This window comes from Strigops habroptila, chromosome 8 (assembly GCF_004027225.2).
Source record: "Strigops habroptila isolate Jane chromosome 8, bStrHab1.2.pri, whole genome shotgun sequence".
In the NCBI taxonomy this organism is placed as follows: domain Eukaryota; kingdom Metazoa; phylum Chordata; class Aves; order Psittaciformes; family Psittacidae; genus Strigops; species Strigops habroptila.
In genome coordinates, this window is record NC_044284.2 from 589,920 (window position 1) to 612,669 (window position 22,750).

A 22,750-nucleotide genomic window follows, 5' to 3' on the forward strand; every position below is an offset into this window, starting at 1 on the left:
CAAAACAGTGTGAAAACCCCGATCTCATCAGTTGTTGAGAGTTGACATCACTGCAAGCATATATTGCAAGTTTAAAAATACTCTGAGGTAGTGAGTTTTCAAACAACGACAACAAAATATCAGTTCAGGTCCCTTTACTTATTATTTTGTTGTTACAGACTCAGATTAGCCCCAAGGAAGGGTGGCAAGTTTATAGCTCAGCCCAGGATCCTGACGGCCGTTGTATTTGCACTGTTGTTGCACCTGAACAAAACCTGTGTTCAAGAGATGCCAAAAGCAGGCAACTCAGACAACTGCTAGAGAAGGTAAGTCTTCCCGCAAAAAACTCCTCCTTTTGATCACTACATTTCCCACCGAAATCCACTCCTTTCCCTCAAAGTTTAATACATGATGGAGTACTGAAGAATTATATAATACAAATACTTCTTCAGGATATATCCCCTACCTGTGTTCTTGCCACTGATCACCACTAGTCTATTTTCCTTCTATCACACCTTCCCCAATGCAAATTACTTATCTAGCAAACCGAAGCTGCATCTTATCTCTTGTTCACTCCTCCCAAAATTCTTCCTTACACACACAGACAGGACTGATTTTTCTGTGTAAAACCAGTTACAAATCCCATCTCAAAGGAGCTAGTTGCTGTGGGATTTAAACTACAGCTACTGCTTCAATCATTATACTGTGGTATAAATGACTCACAACTAAATCACAACCTAATCTTGAAGGTCATTCCTTGTCTCCTATCAACAAATGACAAGATACAGATATGACAGCACTGCAAAGCAGACTGTACAGAAGAGAAACAGTTCTAATATTTTTATTTGTTTTTTCTTCAAATAATACTATTTATTCATTATCTCGTGGTGCAAATTTTCCCCAAACACCCCAAATCTTATTTTGAATATTATCCACTACTGCATATGTAAGTAAAACCAGCGCAGTGTTATTTTGCATCAACAATAACTATTCCTCTGCATTCCCTTGTGTAAGTAACCAAGGTGACAGTTATTGTATCACAGCTAGTGGTAGGAAACCTGAGGCTGGAGAGAGCGGAAAGCGACATAAAATGTAGACTTAAAAATACATTTTTTAAGCATACAATTTTCAGCATTTTTCTAACTATAGAAAAATCACTCTAGAAAAATCTGCTAATACAGTGCCAGATCCCCTCAGTATTTTCCCTTCATAAAACTCAATGAACTTCGTCGGGGACTTAGTTTCAGGTTGTGACAGAGCCCATAGCATGAGATGCTGGGAGAGAACATTGGCAAACCAGCATACAGAGGAGGAGCTACCTCCCCTCATGCTATCTGTTTACTTATCGGAGGAAGGCTTCAGTCCCCCAGAGCCTTTACTCTAGCATGTTTCCCAAACACTCAAATATTAATGTAAAAACTTCTTGCTTTCTTTTGGGGTGGGAGGTAGAGGGATGTTGAGGCCTCAACATAAATTTCGAACTGCCCCAAAAAAGAACCTAAATCATAAGCCTCTAAAAGCTATTTTCTTATGATTAGAACTCTGGTATTTATGGGTATGTCATGTCATATTATTACTACACTACCTCCATGCACAGTCATTTAATCAGAGCTTCTATGTGAATGCATCTTCTGCCAAATGGAAACAGAAAGTTCTTCCAAGACCTGAAGGACTTCATTTGCCTGCTTTCAACAATTAGAAAGCAAAGAAAAAAAGAAATATTACCTTTTTTTTCATTAAAAATACATTCTGTGAACTGCTAATGGCAACTGTTCCATAACTAATACACTATTTGTAAGAGTATTTGAAGAGTATTTGCTGAACCCACACATTCCATAGGTCACAATGTATTCATTTCAGACATGAGTATCAGTCCAAACATTGCGTATTCTTGAAAACAACAGGAATATTGCCAGAACTGTCTTTTATTAGAAAGGTGCCTGATACATTTACAGCAGTCTACTTTGGTCACGTTTTGGGAAAGCAAACCACTTATTGAAATAGAATAATTGCACTTGCAAAATGTATTATTTTTATGACTGGCAAAAACATTGCTTTTATAACATAAGCTTTTTACTCTAGAATACAGTTATTCTTGGTAAAAGTGCTCACTACAGCTACAAAGTCACTTGCTCTACAGAAGTTACCTGAACGTTCACACTACTCATCTGTAAAATATGTGGGTTTCTACCAAGGAGACAGTTGCGTAAAATATTTAATTTTATACCTACTTACAAAATTATGAGCAAACACCTATTTGATGATGGGCACACTCCAGCTTATCTCTGGATAGTCTCGTGATTTCCTTATACTGAATTATTATTTATTAGCAATAAAAAACCATGCTCTTCATACTAACCAAAATCTCCAAATCTCAGTCCTGTCCCTCCCAAATTGCTTGAGAGGAAACACGTGCTATCTAGCACATCCTGAAAAACAGTCAGCATCTACTACAAATGTCAAAGTAGACTCCACTGTCTAAAAGCCTTTATTGAGCTCATTGATAATGGTGCTGAAAGGATATCTCTCTCTTTACTTCTTTAAGGTCTTGCTCCTGATAGTTCTGTCAGCCCTGTTCCCCAATTTCTGTACTGTCATGGAATTTATGGAACACTTATGGAATTTATGGAACAGTTATGGAATTTAAAACTACACTGTGGTATAAATGACTCACAACTAAAGCATGGACATAAGCACATATTATTGCCTAACATTTACCTACCTAGCCAGGAAAAAAAGGTATAGCAACAGAAAGTGCATTTAGAAAGTGTTCTTCTTTAACAGGTTCAGAATATGTCTCAATCTATTGAAGTTTTAAATCTACGGACTCAGAGGGATTTCCAGTATGTTTTAAAAATGGAAACACAAATGAAAGGGCTGAAGGCCAAGTTTCGGCAAATTGAAGATGATCGGAAGACATTAATGACAAAGCATTTTCAAGTAGGTTTTATTTTAACAATAACTTTGAAAGCCTGCTGGAAGCAATGTACTAAGCAGCAATGCATGGACTGCTAAGATCTCAGCTCAAAATGCTCATACAAGAGCAACATTAGAAAGAAAAGCGTAATAAATCTTCCTTTATGATGATAATCTTTTGTTCTGTTCAATTTAATTGTAATAAGGAGTAACTATTAATTATTAAGTCATTAGAGAAATGGCACTATAAACAGATTCCTATTTGTTCTGTATCAATATGCATGTCATATTGAGAAATTTATATTCATTCAAACTCCAGTGATAAACGGGGACATCCAATAGAGTTAATAGCAAACAGCTAGACAGTTCTGCACTTTTACTGTTGCCTGACATTTACTGCAGTTGAAGGTAAGAAAGCCTACAATAAATCAGGTTATTGTCATTTTTATCCAGTACAATTAAGATCTAATTTCATGTCTGAAGGTTTGCTATTTCAAATTTGGGATGGGGAGCAGGGCAATCAGACCTACTCACATTTGGGTGATTAAAAAGAGGCTTCCAAGGAATTTTAATGAGAACAAAAACCACAAGCCAATCTTTTTGTGAGGAAGGAGGGTTCCAGGGATTACGAAATAGCACTGTGTATTCTGAAAAAGCTATCTGAAGTAACTCTTTAGGAGAAAATGGTACAAGAGCATATTTAAGTTCTTCAAATATCAAGTCTGTCAAACTGATATTTCAAGGCTGCAAGACAGCAAAATAGGATCTAGAAAATACATTCTGAGCATCACATCATGTTAAGCAAATATATATGCAAATAACGTTAAGAACATTTTTGTTCATGGAAGTTCACATAAAATTGACTTAATTTTCTAATTGGTGCTAAAGTTCAATACCTAAACAATTACATAGCTAAGGGGTCTCATTTATTTCTATGAGACTGAATATCCAATGGGTCTTAATACTATCAGGAATTAAGTACGCTAATGATCTGACTACCAAACTTTATGTCATCCTTCTTAGTTAAGAGTTTGAGCACATACCTCCAGTTATTTTCACATAAGAAACTTCTCCACCTTTTTTCCCTTCATCACTCATTTCTGCAATAACAACAATTAGTGTAATGCCATTATACGTTCTATATTCTCATTACAGTTTTCCTGGGCAACAAAGTACTAACATTTGAAGGTCTGGTACACAATGTCAAAGGCAGCAGATTTCTGCAGTACTCTAACCTTTTAAATATTCAATATTTGTACTGGACATGCAGATAACTTCAGTTTGACGGTTTGCCAGGAGTATAAACCAGTTTTCTAGCCAATGAAGTTATAGAGTGATTTAAAAGGTCAACATAATACAATATATTGTTGGCTTTCTGAAATTTGATCTACTAAAATTCCAGTTCTTTCTCTTTCCTGAGACAAAGGAGATCATTCCGTATATAGCATATCCTCTCAGATCATCGGGCACAAAGTGCCAGAATATTTATACCACCTATCCATGTTGCAATACAAATTAGTTCTTCTAGCATTCATCATAGCAACAAGCTAGGAGTGTCACAGAAACCAATACGATTATTTTCTTTACCAGGAAAATACCAAACCCAGTTTTACATCAAAGAATCATAGAATCATAGAATAGTAAGGGTTGGAAGGGACCTTAAGATCATCTAGTTCCAACCCCCCTGCCATGGGCAGGGACACCTTGCACTAAACCATGTCGACCAAGGCTCTGTCCAACCTGGCCTTGAACACTGCCAGGGATGGAGCATCCACAACCTCCCTGGGCAACCCATTCCAGTGCTTCACCACCCTCACTGTAAAGAACTTCTTCCTTAAATCTAATCTAAACTTCCCCTGTTTAAGTTTGAACCCATTACCCCTTGTCCTACAATAACAGTCCCTAGGGAAGAGTCCCTCCCCAGCATCCTTGTAGACCCCCTTCAGATACTGGAAGGCTGCTATGAGGTCTCCACGCAGCTTTCTCTTCTCCAGGCTGAACAGCCCCAACTCTCTCAGCCTGTCTTCATATGTGAGGTGCTCCAGCCCTCTGATCATCCTCGTGGCCCTCCTCTGGACTTGCTCCAACAGCTCCATGTCCTTTTTATGTTGAGGACACCAGAACTGTACGCAGTACTCCAAGTGAGGTCTCACGAGAGCAGAGTAGAGGGGCAGGATCACCTCCTTTGACCTGCTGGTCAAGCTTCTTTTGATGCAGCCCAGGATACGGTTGACTTTCTGGGCTGCAAGTGTACACTGCTGGCTCATGTTAAGCTTCTCATCAACCAACACCCCCAAGTCCTTTTCTGCAGGGCTACTCTGAATCTCTTCTCCACTCAACCTGTAGCTGTGCCTGAGATTGCCCCAACCCAGGTGTAGGATCTTACACTTGGCTTGGTTAAAATTCATAAGGCTGGCATCGGCCCACCTCACAAGCATGTCAAGGTCTCACCGGATGGCATCCCTTCCCTCCAGCGTATCAACCGAACCACACAGCTTGGTGTCATCAGCAAACTTGCTGAGTACACACTCAATCCCACTGTCTATGTCATCAGCAAAGATGTTAAACAGGACCGGTCCCAACACTGATCCCTGAGGGACACCAGTCATTACAGGTTTCCAACTGGACATTAAGCCATTTACCACAACTCTTTGCATGTGGCCATCCAGCCAGTTCTTTATCCGCCGTGTGGTCCATCTATCAAATTGATGTCTCTCCAATTTAGAGACAAGGATGTCGTGCGGGACAGTGTCAAATGCTTTGCACAAGTCCAGGTAGATGACGTCAACTGCTCTGCCCCTGTCCATCAGTTCCGTGGCTCCATCATAGAAGGCCACCAAATTGGTCAGGCAGGATTTCCCCTTAGTGAAGCCATGTTGGCTGTCACCAACCACCTCGTTGTTTTTCATGTGCCTTAGCCTGCTTTCCAGGAGAAACTGCTCCAAGATCCTGCCAGGCTCAGAGGTGAGGCTGACATCATCTACTGAAGTGAGATCACTGTGGTTCTATCATGATGAGAGCCAAAGAATACAAATTCGATCCAGATCATACTTGAGCATATGGTCATACTGCACTTACGGCAGGCAGGAGATACCAATTGACACAAAAAAGTTACAGCAGTTTGTTCAAATGGTACCTCATCTGGCACAAATCCTTTCAGGAATAAGTTACCTTCACTAACTCTCTTAAATGTGTTTTATCTCCAGAGTTTTTACAAGCTTTGCACTTTTTTCCGTTATGGCTTAACCATGATTTTTGGCAGTTTGCTGCCCCAAGGAACCGAAGCCTAAGTGCATCAGTTCAAAATGAAGTAACAAAAACTTTGGCTTCTGGAGCTCTGCTTTCTATGTCACAAAGCCTACTCTCCATGTCACCAAGGAAAAAATAGTCATTTTAACAGGCATAAAGTAGGCTCAAGTTTTCAATAAAAACTGTGAAATAAAAATAGCCTTACCTGTAAGCAAAAAGATTCTTCTTTGTGTTAATTTCAGTAATTCTGCTACTATAATGTAATTGGAAGACCTCTTGAGAATAGAACGAATAGAACTCCTAATAATCTCAAATCTATTTATAATGATATGTCTGCTTATAATAGCTTTTTTAGCTATTAAGATGACCTATGTGCAAAATAAAATTCCTAACAACGAATGTAAGTCTCCATTTTGAGTAAATAATAATTCTGGTATGAAAGCAATTGTTAAACCAGTATGGATATACTATCTAGGTGATGAAGAGATACTGCAGAACTCACAAGCTGTCTTAGAACATGTTTGAGAGGCAAAAATTTAGAGGTAGATCCTCAAGCAGCAAAAATACTGACCCTGCCTATGAGCTTCTTCCACTTCTCCTTAGCAAAATATATTGGGCATCCTCATGGCATTTAGTTTGGAAATGTTCTACCCTGTTCATTGCATCCTTTAATACAAGTGATGCAACAAATGGTATGTGCATGTCTTCACACATGTCAGTGACTACACTAAACTCTGACCACATCTGCTTCTGCACCTCTTTCTTGTCTTGGGCTTCCACCTAGTTCTCTTCTGCTTTCCCTTTTAACCTGCTGACTACTGCAGCTACTGATTTTTTTAAGCCCTTCAATAGCCTCTCCCCATGTGTCCTCATCTGTTCCCAATCTCTATTACCACTTAATGCTAGTACCTAACACAACTTTATTTCCATCGTTTGGCTTGTTTTGTCCAGGCTTGCTTCTCCTCATGTCTGCCTGGCATTTGCTCATGGAAGTCCTGCTGTTTCCTCAAATTATAAAAAGATTCAAATCTCTATATATAGTTGATAGTGCAGGGACAACCCTGTCTGCTTTTCAATAAAGCAAAACCTTGTGGCTGCAAGGATTCTTGGGGGTTTTCTACAGAATAATAATCAACCAGAAAACAACCTCAGACAATTAGTTTAATTTTAATAAAGCCCCTATGATGAGCACATTAAAAAGGATGATGAAGAAACAGCAAATAAGCAGCCAGCAATGGTTACAAACTGAGACAAATTCTCAATGTATGAGACTCAGCAAAAGTCTGTGAAAGGGGGAATCAGCGATTCCAAAGTAGGACCTTATTTTATTTAATCCATGTTTAAGAATAGGATTGCCAGTGCAAAAACAACTGCACATGGCAAAAAAATGATTTGTGATAGTCCAGAAGAGAGATCAACTGAGGAAGTTCAAAGGCATCTAGTGCAGGATGACAGAAACGAAGCACAGTTAAGAACCCCAAATTTTTTCTTCAGAAGAAAGATCTCTGTGGCCAGAACAGAACTAAAGAGTCTTCAACAGCCATTGAGAAAAAAAATGAATTCAGTACTTCTAAGGAGTGAAATGGAATTGAACAGCTCACCAACTATGACAGCACTATAAAACAGGCACGATCTCCTTGAGCCTCACTGTGTATTCAGGCCTAATCCTCTTCTCTCAAAAAAGACACATGTAGTGGGGGATGCAAAGTCAGACCTTTAGCAGGTTTGGTTCAGATCACATGAAGGTAATTGTATACTTTCAGTAGAAAAACTATTGTCTCATGCATTTTATCTACTGCCTACTACCGTTAAGTCTGAGGTTTCCAAGTCTTTCACAATACACTAATAGTAGATCTGTAGTTAAAATCAATAATCATTTTCAAGTCGTTTTAATAATCTGGCATAAATGTTACATAACAAGAAATTAGAGGATTGAAGTCCTTTAAACAGCTCTAATGCACATCTGATTGCCTTTAACAGGAGTTGAAAGAAAAGATGGATGAGCTCCTGCCACTGATCCCAGTTCTGGAACAATACAAAACTGATGCCAAATTAATTACCCAGTTCAAGGAGGAAATTCGGAATCTGTCTACTGTTCTCACTGGGATTCAGGAAGAAATTGGTGCTTATGACTATGAGGAACTACACCAGCGTGTACTCAGTTTAGAAACCAGGCTTCGAGACTGCATGAAAAAGCTGAGTAAGTTAACAATTTCTTGGCATTTCTCTCTAAGAGAAATAAATGCTTTGTAAATTAACACTGAATATGAATAAATTAGGAATTCCAGGGTTCAGTCCTGTGACCAGTATCTCAGTTAACAGGATGTTTACTTTAAAATGCTACAAATGACATAAAATATGTTATTAACCTGATATGGAGTGCCTCTTTATTTTTGTGAGGCAATGGAATGAGAAAAATCTAGGTTAGGTTAGCCTCTTATGAGATTTCTTTTCAATTTCTTAATTTTACACTAGAAATAACACCGTGATGATGGGCTAAAATACATGAAAGACTTCTTCAAGCAGAAATTTCTTATGATCCTATTTTCCCCTCAGTACACATACATGATAGCACATTAAAGCATTGATAGGAGGCAGTCAGGAGAAAATGGCTGCACTGCAAGAAAATTCATAGACAGTCTTTTCTGAGAGTCAGTGTTCCAGAAGATCATCAACTTCTCTTTAAGGAGTATCTTGGTTTTCTTTGCTTTTTACAGCATATTCTTGTAAGATTGATTAGTGAAGTGACCACTATATGAGATAAATGTTATACATCAGAATGACTAGGTGTATTCACACGGGTTATTTCCCTACTTTTCATCCCCTTTATTTCCCCTCCTATCTATCCTGAATTCCTGTAACACACCCTATTAAAATTATGTATATTAACAATAGCGAGAAAAATTTTGCATGAAATAGATTATTAAGCACATCCATTATTAAAAAGGGGTTGGCATTCTCAAGCTCTAATACAGATTTATTCCTTATTGACATTATTCTATGGTCTTAAATGCTTAAACGAATTTTATGCTCACCTACTAATAGACCGGCTGTATTTCTAGCCTACCCTTGTGTGCCTTTTAAAGCAAAACCAGTTTCAGCTAGGCTTACTGTAACTCCTGAAAGCTGGTATTGTGTGTTCAGATCAGCAAGCTTAAAGGAGAAACCACTTTGCTGCCTACACCTTCTCCCCAGACACATTCATCACACTGGAGATGATCCAGCTGTGACTATCCATGCCAATCTGATGCCCAGAAGCCTACAGCAGCAAAGGACAGACTGGTCCCAATGTGCCACAGGATCTGGCTCCAATCTTCACAGATTTTGTTGCTTTCACAATATCATTATCTAACCAGCATGTGTAATAGCTGTTCTCCATTTTTCTCCCTAGCAGGTGTTTTTCAGCAATAGAATGCATTATTTATACTGCCCTCGCCACTTAAAAGGGACCTTCCATCTGCACTAGCAACATTTTCAATGCTCATTAACATACAGTAAGCAGCTGTCTTACTTTCACTGAGGTTTAATGATTACCACAACAGTTGTGACAACTGAAACTTGCTCCTTATCTTTGTAGTAAAACAAAAGTCAGGCTAAAGCTGCTGAGAAATTTGTCCACAAAACTTTAGAAGAGTGCATGCCACTAAATACGTAGCAATAGAGTGCATATGATTGTGCACACCACAAACTCACATATACTTAATGCACAGATGGGTCTTTTTCTGGCAGTCATTTGCAGCCCCATCTGATTATAATGCAGAATCGAAACAATATTTTACAGTAACATTTCTAGTTATAAATTCAAAAGTAGGATATTCTATATATTCAAAGAAATGCTGCTACACCAGTGGCAGAAGAGGTACTAGCGCAGGCATGAGATTACTTTATTGATTGCAGCGGTGCTTGTTCTTCCAAAGCATGCTTCCCTTTGGGATTTGAAAAACTTTATAAATATCACATAGTACAAAACTGTGTACTAGGTCCCCATTTTGTAGATGACGGAACAAGCAGCACAGGAGGATAAATGACTTTCCCAAAGATTATACGACAAGTCATTTCACACATGCAGAAGAATCCAGAGACTTACTCTCAGCAAGCTTTAATAACTAGACTATAGTGCTTCCTGGATTTGTATTATGCAGGACAACAGACATACACCCATTAAAGCAAGAACTAATTCTTCATTCCCTTACATTACAACGTTATGAAAAATTTGACCATAAGCAGAAAAGTGCAAGTAGTAAAAGACTTGGAAGTTATTTGCACAACCACTGAAAAAAAACCCCACTCCATTTTCCTCTATTACCTACAATAAATAGAATAATGATGCTTATGAACACCCCGAGACAATGTTTTGATTTTATTTCCTTTGCTAGCCCTTCTATAAATGCTACATTCACTTGGTATGTATAGCAGCTACCATTATTCTTTTGCATCACAGAGGCTGGGACTATCAATTACCTATTCCTAGCTACCTTCAAAACAGTTCCTGTCCATTTGGTATGTCAGAACCTTCCCCTCGTATTTGCTTGCATTGAAGCAGCTTTCCAGATGCGTCCTGCCCCAGAGACCCTCCCAGACTACAGGGGTAATACATCTACTTTCTTTTTTAATGGTCACTTCACTCTCAAATTCTTCCTTAACATAAATAAATACAGGAAATCACAAAAAGACTTACAGGAGTCCACAGGACAAAACTGTTACAGGAGATGAATCAAGCCACAAACACCCAGATAGTGCATGATATGATGTTTCTTGTACAGTTCAATTTAGGGTGGAAAACACTCAGAGGTTTGATTTTCCAAGTACTGCAATCATTATGGTTAGGATTTTCTAATGTAGGTAGCTGCTTCTTTCAAAGCCAAAGCAAAAAGTCTGAGTGCTTCTAAAAACCCCACTCTTTTTCTGTGTAACCCCAGGTGAACCTCTTAGTGGTAAAAGAAATGCCTAGAAATATCACTTTTTTCCTTAGTGCTCCTGAACTTCCTGACATTTGCTAGTATGGAGATATATTTGACCTGCCTTCTCACTAGCATCCAGTCCTCCTGTCAGGGAATTCAAGAGCAAAGGTTTGCTATAAACCAAAACTTTTCAACCAGTAAAAAAAACTTCCCTGCCCTTTAACTCATTCGCTCTGTTATAATTATCTTAAAAACTAAACAGTCCTGATTTCTGCCTACTCATTATTAGTTTTCTGATAATTTTATGCAAGATTCCAAATTAAATCCCTCTGCAGTTTGAGTTTATCTCATGCTTATTTCTGAGCTATTTCTGAGACAGAACTAATATACCATCTAAAAATAAAAGCTTTCACTTTGGTAGGATACACTCCGTTGCTTTCCAAGCTAATAGCAGATGACTGCTGCAGAAAAACAGCACTCAGCACACGATACTAGCAGCCTACCTACAAAGAATTCCAGAATAAAAACCTATGTACTGGGATAACCAACTGTAGAAGATCTGTAAGATTCTTTAACATGGGAAGTTCCAAAATATCTTCAAAAGGTTGTGAGATACATAGATTGAGATATACGAATAATAATGCCTTTCTATTGACCCAGAAAATAGACACAGCCTACCCTGCTCACTGACTTCTCAGTATGTTCTCAGTTATCTTCATTTCCATTACACCCCACTTCCTTGGCCATAAACAAAATCCCTGCAAGCAGTCCCTGAGTTGGCAGCACAGCATTTACTCCCTCTGTTCGACTGAAACAGACTTGCACAACACGTTCCTTGCCAGTTACATAAAGTAGAAAATCCAGGCTTGATGTGCCTTCTCTTTAGAACTGAGTAGATTCACTATGAACACCAGATACAGTTTGTTTTCCATGTTTCCTAGATGGATAGGGCTATACAATATAGAACAACTACGTATCATGGAGAAGTAGTTATTTTTATGTTACAAAATAAATGAAACATGTCACTTCTTTTTCCATTCTTATAGAACATTTACGTACATTTACATTCTTATAGAACATCTTTTCTTTAAAACCATGCTATTTCACCTAATCACTAACACACCACTGTGTGATACTAAGCCTCTAAGTAAACATACAAACTCCACCAGGGGCTTGTTGCTAATACGCAAGTTATTAATGTCTCCTGAAATATAGATTTGGGACTGTTAGGAACGTCAGCATCCAAGATCATATTGACTCTCATTATTTCCTAGCAGACAGTCATATTATGAGACAACCTAATGGATTAGAAGCCAATTAATATAGCCAAGGTTGCTGCATAATTCTCATATTGGCTTTCTTAACTTCAGACAGGCTCCTCATACTGGAACAGTGTGTGTGTAACCACAGGGAAGTCACACACAGGCATTGCTGCACAGTGATACATTTTGATTACAAGCTCATTATTTCTTGTCCGCCCTTAACCCCTCCTTGGTTACCCTAGTCAATGATAAACTGAAACATCCATCAATCCTAGCCTTGCATTGAGCTTTTGGAAGGCAAAAGTGAAGGGGATGTATGTCTTCTTTTCATTTCTTAATAAAAGTTCAGTGCAGAAAGATATTTTAGTAGGTTGTATTTTACTTTATGCCCAGAAAAATGTTAACTGTGCTTTAAAATATATAAGCCTAAAAATACACATAAGTGATTTTTTTATTTGAATATTTTTACATATTTATATTACTGTTCAATTGGGAAAAGTTCATACAGTGAAGATGACAATCCATCTTCAACATAAGCCTAAATCCCCTGGAGCCACTATCTAGTTTAGAGCAATTGGTCTTCTGCTCTGACCGATGTCAAGGAGAGGTGTGTAATTATTTGCATTAATGTATTTGTTCTTCTAATTTCAGCATGTGGCAAATTGATGAAAATTACAGGCCCCATTACAGTCAAGATATCCGGAACCCGATTTGGAGCCTGGATGACAGATCCATTAGCATCAGAGAAAAATAACCGAGTATGTTAAGGCACTGAGTATCTTTGTGTCCTTCTGGAGTTTCACTTACTTTATTTTAATCTTTAAAAGTATATTTTCCCCCTAGGAGCTTCCACTCACAAGCATGCTGTTCTATGATTCTATGATTTCATGTTTCTGCTACTTCCATCATTTTCACTGTTAAATAACTTCAGAGAAAAGGCAACAGTGTTCATGCAAAAATATCCAAAGAAGACAACAGTTAGCTAAGCACTTCTGGGCCACTTTCTTCAACTGTTTCAGGGATGACATACACCTATCTGAACCAACTACATACATTTTTTCATCCTACCGTGTTTAATTGAGCTTGGTCTTTAAGAACCCAAGTAATATAACAACAAATATCAACACTTTCACCCAAGAGCATAACCCATAATGCAGCACAGTCAAAATCTGCAGGATTAGGCCCCAGATATATATAAGCTATATTCAAGACCATTTTGCCACCTCAGATCCAAGTTGTATTATTGTTTGGATCTGCAATAGGATCCCGAGGTGGCCACAGCTTTGAGGAGGTGCTCTCTTCACAAATGCACTTTTGAAGTCAAAACACTAGGTTTCATTTGTATGAGACCCACAAGGTTAATTTTTTGAATACAGGAAAAAACAAAGGCAATAGAAAAGGCAATATAGAAATGGTAATAACTGAAGAATGTGTACAGCATTCCTCTGCCCGCTGTGTCCATCAAGGTTTATTACTGACACCAAGGAACCTCAATTGCCTGAAGAAGTTTCTTCTGCCCCCTCAGAGTGCCAGTGCCCATGGGCCCTCACCTCCACCAGCACCTTCTCCCTGCTGTGGCCCCCTCCCCAGACAGCCTTCACATTCCCCCACTGCCGAAATGATTCTGGTCTTTTATTAGTTAGAATTCAATTTGTCCTCTGACAAACTAACAGGAGAAAAGGCAAAGAAGATAAAAATGGGGGAATGGAAGCTGGCATACAGAACATTAAAAACAAATAAAGTATTGATTTTGTTTTCTTTTGTTTTAAGGGAAAAAAAGGTTCCTAAACTTTACTGGCTTTCATTACTACTATATTTGGTCCTAAGAAGACACTATTTCACACTGATTAGAGGTTCAGCTGAAAAAAATCAACCAAATTTATTCTTAAGCATAAACCCAAGCTTAGCTCACATGCCATTTCCCATCTCCCTCTTCGATTATTAGTCTCGGGGAATATCTTTAAGCAAGCCCCATATAGTAGATGCCCAAGCACTAAATAATCCAAAATTACATTTTTCTGAAAATGCAGACACTGTAGTTTAGTTAGTAACAGTCTTCTTGAGAGGTCACCTGTATAGGTAAGTTTTGATTCAGAAACTTAACAGTTCCTCATGCTTTTGTAGCAGTAATTGGACAATATTGTACTTTGATAGCCTGCTGCACACCTAAAATCTTTTTGTTTCCTTCTTTTTCTGCAATGTATCCATCATGCCATATCATGATCACGTACCACAGATTGTGTTCCAGGTGTTTACTCGCAATCTTTGTTTTCTTTCCAGGTCTGGTACATGGATAGTTACACTAACAATAAAATTGTCCGTGAATATAAATCAATTGCAGACTTTGTCAGTGGGGCTGAATCAAGGACATACAACCTTCCATTCAAATGGGCAGGAACCAACCATGTTGTCTACAATGGCTCCCTCTATTTCAACAAGTATCAGAGCAATATCATCATCAAATACAGCTTTGACACTGGGCGGGTGCTTGCACAGCGTAGCCTTGAGTATGCTGGCTTTCACAATGTCTACCCTTACACCTGGGGTGGCTTTTCCGATATTGACCTGATGGCAGATGAAATTGGGCTATGGGCTGTGTATGCCACCAACCAAAATGCAGGCAACATTGTCATCAGCCAGCTAAACCAGGATACACTGGAGGTGCTGAAGAGCTGGAGCACAGGCTACCCAAAGAGAAGTGCTGGAGAATCCTTCATGATCTGTGGCACCTTATATGTTACTAACTCTCACTTAACAGGAGCCAAGGTCTACTATTCTTATTCCACAAAAACCTCTACTTACGAGTATACAGACATTCCTTTCCATAATCAGTATTTTCATATATCCATGCTTGACTACAATGCAAGAGATAGAGCTCTCTATGCCTGGAATAATGGACATCAAGTCCTGTTTAACGTCACCCTTTTCCACATCATTAAAACTGAAGATGACACATAATTTCCTTTCCCTTCCTTTTCCCTCACCTTCCTCCCTCAAAGCAGTGTCATTTGTGATAAATTCTAAAAACATCCACCTCTCTCAGTTCCTTTTAATTTACATTTCTTTTTTCATTAAGGAAAAGCAACATTTTCAACCATATAATGCATTTCAAATAGGGCTGAACCTGTCAAAAATGACCTATTGGAAATAAAAGCATCTTAACTCATGATTCTACAAGGTCGCTCAAGACCTTGTCTTGAAAAGCACTAAAGAGGATTTAAGTAGCTAAAGACAGTTTTTAAAAGATTATGACCTGCCTTATTTTAGAGTCAGAGACAACAGTGGCTTACATGCATGAATGTCTTTTTTTTACCTCATTTTTGTTTTGAATCTATTGCTCAACTTCAGGTAGCACCAGACACACACTGCACATTGTATTTTTTTTATTTATTCCAAAAGAAAGATTTAGGAATTTCATTGACTTGGACATGGAGTCTGATTCATTTTGCCATCACCCAATTTCAGATGTGGTGCTGTACGGTATGTTTTTAAATCTCTTGCAAACATTTTATCAACAGTGTATTTCTACCATTGTAACCACCATTGTGCAATTGTATCTCTTCACATATGTGAAAGTAAACTAAGTACTATTTTTTATAAAATATATTGAAGTTTAATTGCAGTTCTGGCTATGGGTCAATTGAAAGTGGTAAAACTCTGAGAAAAGGTTGTTATTTCTGAGAAAGACTGATAGCTTCTCAGGTGCATGATCCTTGTTCTCAGCTTCACTTGGTAGACTCCTTCTTCTTACTGACAAATCTGCAGCTTTGAAGCCTTATACTAATCCCAGTTTTACATTTGTTTGCCCTTCCAAGCTGTTGGCTTCTCTCTCTCAATCTCTTTCTCTCCTACTCTCTTTCCTTCCACCATTTAATTTCCCTTGTTTATGCTTACTCCCTGATCTGGGCTTTACAACATGTAAAGTGAGTCTGTGAGTGCATCCCATAATCACACTGTTCTGGGGCAGGGAGGAGCCATGTTTGAAGTCAAGTTGCTTTCCTTAATCTTCCTGTCTTCTTACTCATAATAGAAGAACATGTATCTGTTGACAGAGCTCTTCTCTGGGATGACAGTTATTGGGGAGAAAATACAAACAAAAAGGTTCAAAGATCAAATGATCAGCGTGGCACCTGGTAGCCACCATATTGCTTGCCCTTGATAGAAAGCAGCCACAACACTGAGGCCAACCACTTACAAAGAGTCTTGGGTTGTGCTACCAGTAGTACTGTTACTTATGGTCAAAAACTATGCTTTTAAGAAACATTTCTGAAAGATATATGGCTTGCTACACTATGTCATTAGAAATTCGGAGGAAGAGCATATTTTATTGAGAAAAAGGAATGACTTGCTATTTATCTGTTTGGGCATAAATTGAAAGAAACTAATATAACTAATATAAGAACTAGTATAAGATTTTTTATTAAGCTGGGCTATCACATAATGCAAAAAGACAGGTATCTGAAAAACTGTAAAAGCTGCATTCCTCACAAACTCTGAGATTCTCCTCTTTATACTCTTTGAAATCGGGCTCACAGAAAAGCAAGAAGATTTATTGAAGAACACCAAAAAAATTAAATGCACCGACTTTTTGCCAGTGTATTTTGAAGACATTTGCTTTGCTGATTCTTCCAACATACCAGCTGAGACCACCTGAAGGCTCATGAATGTTTTCATTATTAGACATACACGTGTCTATATACAAGCCTGCTTTACAGTATAAGCCCACATGAAGGTGAACAACAAGTTGCCTTATTTTCATACTGGTTCCAAAACAAAAAACTATTGATTAGGTTTCAAGAACTGACAAGGGGGGGAAAACCCAACAAAACAAATTACATTACAACATGACCAGAGAAAAGTTACTCTCCTGCTTCCATTTCTCCCCTTCTGCCTAGCTGAAATGATAGCTGTTATCCCTTGCAATCACTTAGACAGGATTTAGAGCGATAAGACAAGGGGTGACAGGTTGAAACTGAAACAGGGGAAAGTCAGCTCAGATATAAGGAAGAAGTTCTTCCCTGTGAGGGTCATGAGGCGCTGGCACAGGTTGCCCAGAGAAATGGTAAATGCTCCATCCCTGGCAGTGTTCAAGGCCAGGTTGGACAGAGCCTTGGGCAACATGGTCTAGTGGAAGGTGTCCCTGCCCATGGCAGGGTGTTGGACCTGGATGATCTTAAGGCCCTTTCCAACCCAAACCATTCTGTGATTTTATGATTCTATGATTCCTGCATTGACAATGAAACCTCCTTTATGACATGTGAAAGTGTACACAACTACTCATTAAAAAAAAAGGTATTATATGTCATATAGGAATGTTTCATGAGAACAAGGTATGATCAGGTTTTTATCAAAAGCCTTAAAACAAACCCTAGCCCTTCCCCTACACAAAGTAACTTCAACAAGTAGAACTTTTTCACAAATACAGCATTCTTAAAAACATTAGTCATTAGACTGAGAAATTAAACTTCTTTCTACTGTATCATCATGAACTAGACTAATAGTCATGACATGAGGATCACTTCATCTGAAAAAATGGTTACTACCATTTTTTCTTTATAAGGATTTCATACTGTATGCAGACTAGTATATGCATACTACAATTAGCATGCATATGCTAGTGTTAGCTGATAACAGTTCTGACAGTAAGATGAATTTCACTCAATTTCAATGCCTTTTAGTTAGCCATTTAAAGGGTAACAGACTCCTAATAGTCAAAGAAGAGAAAGAACGAAACTGACACTCCTAGATGCTGCTAGAGAGGGGTGGATAAGAGGGGTAGGAAAGGCATCTTTGAAGGGTGTCCTGGGTTCAGCTGTAACAGTTATTTTTCTCCTTATTAGCTGCTGCAGTGCAGTCCTGTGCTAAAGTGTGTAAGTCATATCTAGAGAATCCTGCCTCTCTAGATTAGTAACAATGGGTTGGATTCCAGTACCTTTAAACATCACAGCATCAATACACCAAAACCTGGTGAGATGTTATCAAGTCAGTAGCACTGCTTCCTGCTAACAAGCATTCATTTTTCTCCTAATCAGTGTTGATCCCGTGTCTTTTCCAAACTGAAAATTCCCAAGTCATATTCCCAAATGCTGAAAATGCCATGTCTCAATACGAGCAAACCTGCGTTACAAGCTTTGCCTTCATAATTGAGCAGCACAAGCAGAAAATCTTCCTAATATAGCAGCAAACTACATACATATCAGCAATAAAGCTTTACCGTTATAGTTGAAGCATCAGCTGTTTGTTCTGAGGAGGTACTGACACTATAGTGGAAAAAAGATCTCTCCTTAAACATGAGAAAATTAATTGTAGACCCTACTTTAATTTCTTAGTGACCTCCAGTTTCAAGGGACAAAGATGTAAAAGGACCATGTTATCCATGAGTGACACGATGTTTTAATCACAGATTTCTTGTATCTAAAAATATTCATTTGCAAACATGCTCAGTGGCACAAGTTGTCAGTCAGCTCTGCAGGCTGGATCCACAGCAAAGGAAGAAAGGATCTATATTTCAAACCATAATCTGTTACCTGCTAATTTGTCTAATAAATGAGTGCTTAGAAAACACTAGAGCAGAGATGAACAAACCAGTCGCAATAAATTATTCAACTGGTAAATTGTATCCTTTTCCAGCTCAAGAACTGCCAGGGAATAGTCTTGATTCATACTGATTTTTACACTAGTCAAAATGGTTTTGGAAATCATTTGGATGGGCATGAATCTTCTTTTATATATGTGTATGTGTATGATACATATATATATATATCTCATCCAAGCATTCCCTGCTGCAAATCCCTGGCGTTCAGAAAGCAATGATGGGCATTTGGGCATCTTCTCACAAGAAGCTAAGGGCTGCAGCTGCAGAGCTTTGGGACAGAGCTGCATCTCAGCCTGTTGTGCTGACAAGATCCCCACTCCACTAATTCTGAGGAGACAACTCCTGCTTCAGGACATCCTCAAACAACTGCACCCCGAGAAGCTCACACTCCAAAGGACTCAAGCAAGCAGGGACTAACTTCCACAGGTCATAGAGCCAAGTCCTGAAACCACGTGACCATATATACATGCACATCAGTATTCAAACTGATCCTAGAATAATCAGGTTATTTCTCACACAGAAAACAGACCATTCAGGTTATGCAAGTATTATTACTAGGGTTTCTACATTCAGTTACTGGGGAGCAGAGTTACCCAGCATCAAGTTGTGGAGACTATACAAATATGACTGGTTTGTGCAGCATGGCTTTTGCTGGGCTCTAGAAACAGATGTACTGTATCGATGCAATAGCTATCAGATACACTACACTGAGATGTGCAGGGGGTTTGTCCAAACTGCAATTAGGTCATCCACCTGATTATTCTGGTATTACTTGCCACTCTTACAAATCGTGAGCTCCTCTTGTCGCTGAGTTCACAAACTGTGAACTTCCAGTTGCTGTCCATCAGTGTGGTTAGTAAGCATTTCAAGACAACCTCTAGCCTTCCAGATCACTGCTTTTCCTCGGAGGCCTCCCATGTAAGCACCACACGTATCAGACAAGCTGCAAGGGTGATGAACACAAGTGACACTAGATGATCTTAAGGTCCTTTCCAAACCTAACTATTCTATGATTCTATGGCACATTCTTTCTGCAGCTCCCATTCAAGTCAGCAGGGATTCTTCATAAATGTAGCGATTGGACCCAGATCACAAAACTCTGTTTTCCTCTGAAACAACCATGTGGAGGAAATATTCACTCTTAAAATATAAAATCATGTTTATTAATTTTACATCAACAGGAGTTGCACAAGCTTCTCATAGAATCATAGAATAGTTAGGGTTGGAAAGGACCTTAAGATCATCTAGTTCCAACGCACCTGCATGAAAGCATTCAGCCTTTTGAAGACGAAGGGTATTTTTTTCGTCTCTGAAATGGAGGCAGGGAAGAAAATGCACATTTTCTTTGGAATCAGCAATTTCTCCTAGACTCCTGGACCTGTATGCAGCTTGCCAGCTGAGTAGTAGAGCCTGAGGAGTTGTCCTGTATCTACTGCTTCAGGACACTCAATTAAAATAATTCCATCACAGAAACATGTCAGCAGTCCAAGTGACACAAAGCTTCTTCAGGATCTGGTTTCAAAAATGGCAGAGTTTTAAACACAGCCCACTCTAGAGGCACATAATATTTAGATCAGCCACATTCTGCCCTCACCTTTGAGTCTGCTGTACAGAAGTCCCATTTTCCCTCAAAACTGTGCAACTGACACCACGGCAGCACAGAAGAGTAGATGCAGACACTTAAAAATGACAGCTAACAGGTCAGATTGGGCATCTCAAAACACAATCCATTTTACTGTGCTTTTTATAGACAAGCTTGAATTCCTATTTACACAGTTCTTGCGGTCATGAACAGTAAGAATCTACTGGGTCAGAAATGTTTATTTTATTTTATTTCTATTAATTTATTTTATTTACAGCATTTAAGATCCTTAAGCTGTAAAATCTTAAGAACACTGAACGAATTAACTAAGTCACATGCCCATGGCAGGGGGTTGGACTAAATGATCTTTGGGGTCCCTTCCAACCCAAACCATTCTATGATTCTGTGATTTTATTATTTCAGCCTATGGTGACATAATACAGTTCCGATATTGCCTTATGCTGTGGGCTCTGAACTCTCAGTGGATATACCCAACATTTGCCCCTGGCAGAAAACACAGGGGATATCTCAGACAACCTGCATGGAAGCCAGCAGCAACCCTCCACAGCCAGTTGTCTTTTTCTGGAGCTAATGAAATCTTTCTCACCAACAGTTTTTCCGATCTTTACTCAGTATTTTAAGCCCTGTCCACCCCACAGCAGAAATTACATTCCTAACATGGTGTCCCTAAAGCTAAGCCAAAGACCCTTCTGCCTCTGGGAATCAGAACATACTGGGGTACGCACACTTACAACTCTCCATTGAAAGAGTCCGAATGGGCTCAGGAGGGCCACCATATTGCTGCAACTGCTTATTTATAGATGGGTCAAGTGTCTTCAAGCACTGTTAGAGTCAAAGGTTGTACTGACAGGTACAGTTATCTATAGCTTTATATTATAGAATCAGCGGGGTTGGAAAAGACCTTTAAGATCATCAGGTCCAACTGTTCCCCAGCACTGACAAGGCCACCACTAACCCATGGCACTGAGGGCCTCGGCTACACAGTGTGTGAACACTTGCAGGGACGGTGACTCCAGCACTGCCCTGGGCAGCCTGTTCCAATGCCTGAGCACCCTCTGGGGAAGGAATTGTTCCTCATCTCCATCTAAACCTGCTCTGGCACAGCTTGAGGCCGTTTCCTCTTGTCCCATCCCTTGTTCCTTGACAGTAGAGACCGACCCCACCTCACTACAACCTCCTGTCAGGTTGTTCTAGAGAGCGATAAGGTCCCCCCTGAGCCTTCTCTTCTCCAGAATAAACCCCGCCAGGTCCCTCAGCTGTTCCTCATCACACTTGTGCTCCAGGCCCTGCACCAGCTCCGGTGCCCTTCTCTGGCCCCGCTCCAGCACCTCAATGTCTCTCTTGCAGTGAGGGGCCCAGAACTGAACGCTGGATTCGAGGTGCAGCCTCACCAGTGCCCAGTAAAGGGGGACAATCACTGCCCCGGCCCTGCTGCCACACTATTGCTGGTACAGGCCAGGATGCTGGTGGCTTCTTGGCTGCCTGGGCACAAGCTGCTCATGTTCAGCTCTGTCAATCAGCACCTCCAGGTCCTTCTCCATGAGCAGCTTTCCAGCTATTCTTCCCCACAATACTAAAAGTGCACTTGCAGCAGCATTTATAAATTTATTCAAGTGACTGTTGTATATTTCACTTTACAGTAAGTCTGATACCATGTCCTTTTTCTTTTTTTTTTTTTTTTACATAAATGATTTGGAGCCCTCGAAGGTGAAAACATTTGCTGTTAATATAAGACACTGAAGCATCAAAGCAGCCACTAATTTCAGACTCCTGTAAAGAGTATTTGCCAGTGTTCTCCACTTCTGTCTGGTCCACATGGAGAGAACAGCTTATTTCAGGTTTCTAGTGAGTGCTACTCTTCCAGCCTGTGCATCAAGAGCTGGAAGAGAGAAAAACAAGGATCCAGAACAGGCTACTGGGCGACTGCCTACAGCCAAAACAAGTGGAGTACTTGCCTGAGTCCAAACTGGGCTGCTAAGTAGGCGCCGTCAATCTGCAGTCACTCATTCCCAATCTAAGGCAACATGATCTGGTATAGATAAACAAGAACTCTTCTACTCCAAAGACGTGGATTTTTGTGCAAATAGGTGTCAACTACTACACATGCTTTATACCTTAAGTTGGCTTGGAAGGTCACCACATTAAAAATATTTGGAGAGAATAATACCTACTCAGCAAAGCTGTTGTTTGAAAGTAATCCAAAAAAAATGTGCCATGTTGTATTATTGAACTGTGCTAATCCTTT

General features: G+C 39.4%; 1 protein-coding gene across 2 annotated transcripts in view; it reads left to right on the top strand.

Annotated features, from left to right (window-relative positions):
* Positions 1–15,929, top strand: part of OLFM3 (olfactomedin 3) — a 60,400-nt gene extending 44,471 nt beyond the window's left edge. For both annotated transcript variants that reach the window (XM_030494787.1, XM_030494788.2), the window contains exons 2-6: positions 159–305; positions 2,764–2,919; positions 8,125–8,344; positions 12,959–13,065; positions 14,588–15,929. In XM_030494787.1, coding sequence (XP_030350647.1) covers positions 159–305; positions 2,764–2,919; positions 8,125–8,344; positions 12,959–13,065; positions 14,588–15,265 — 1,308 coding nt within the window. In that variant the 3' untranslated portion in view covers positions 15,266–15,929. The remainder of the gene's footprint in view (positions 1–158; positions 306–2,763; positions 2,920–8,124; positions 8,345–12,958; positions 13,066–14,587) is intronic.
* Positions 15,930–22,750: the final 6,821 nt, after the last annotated feature.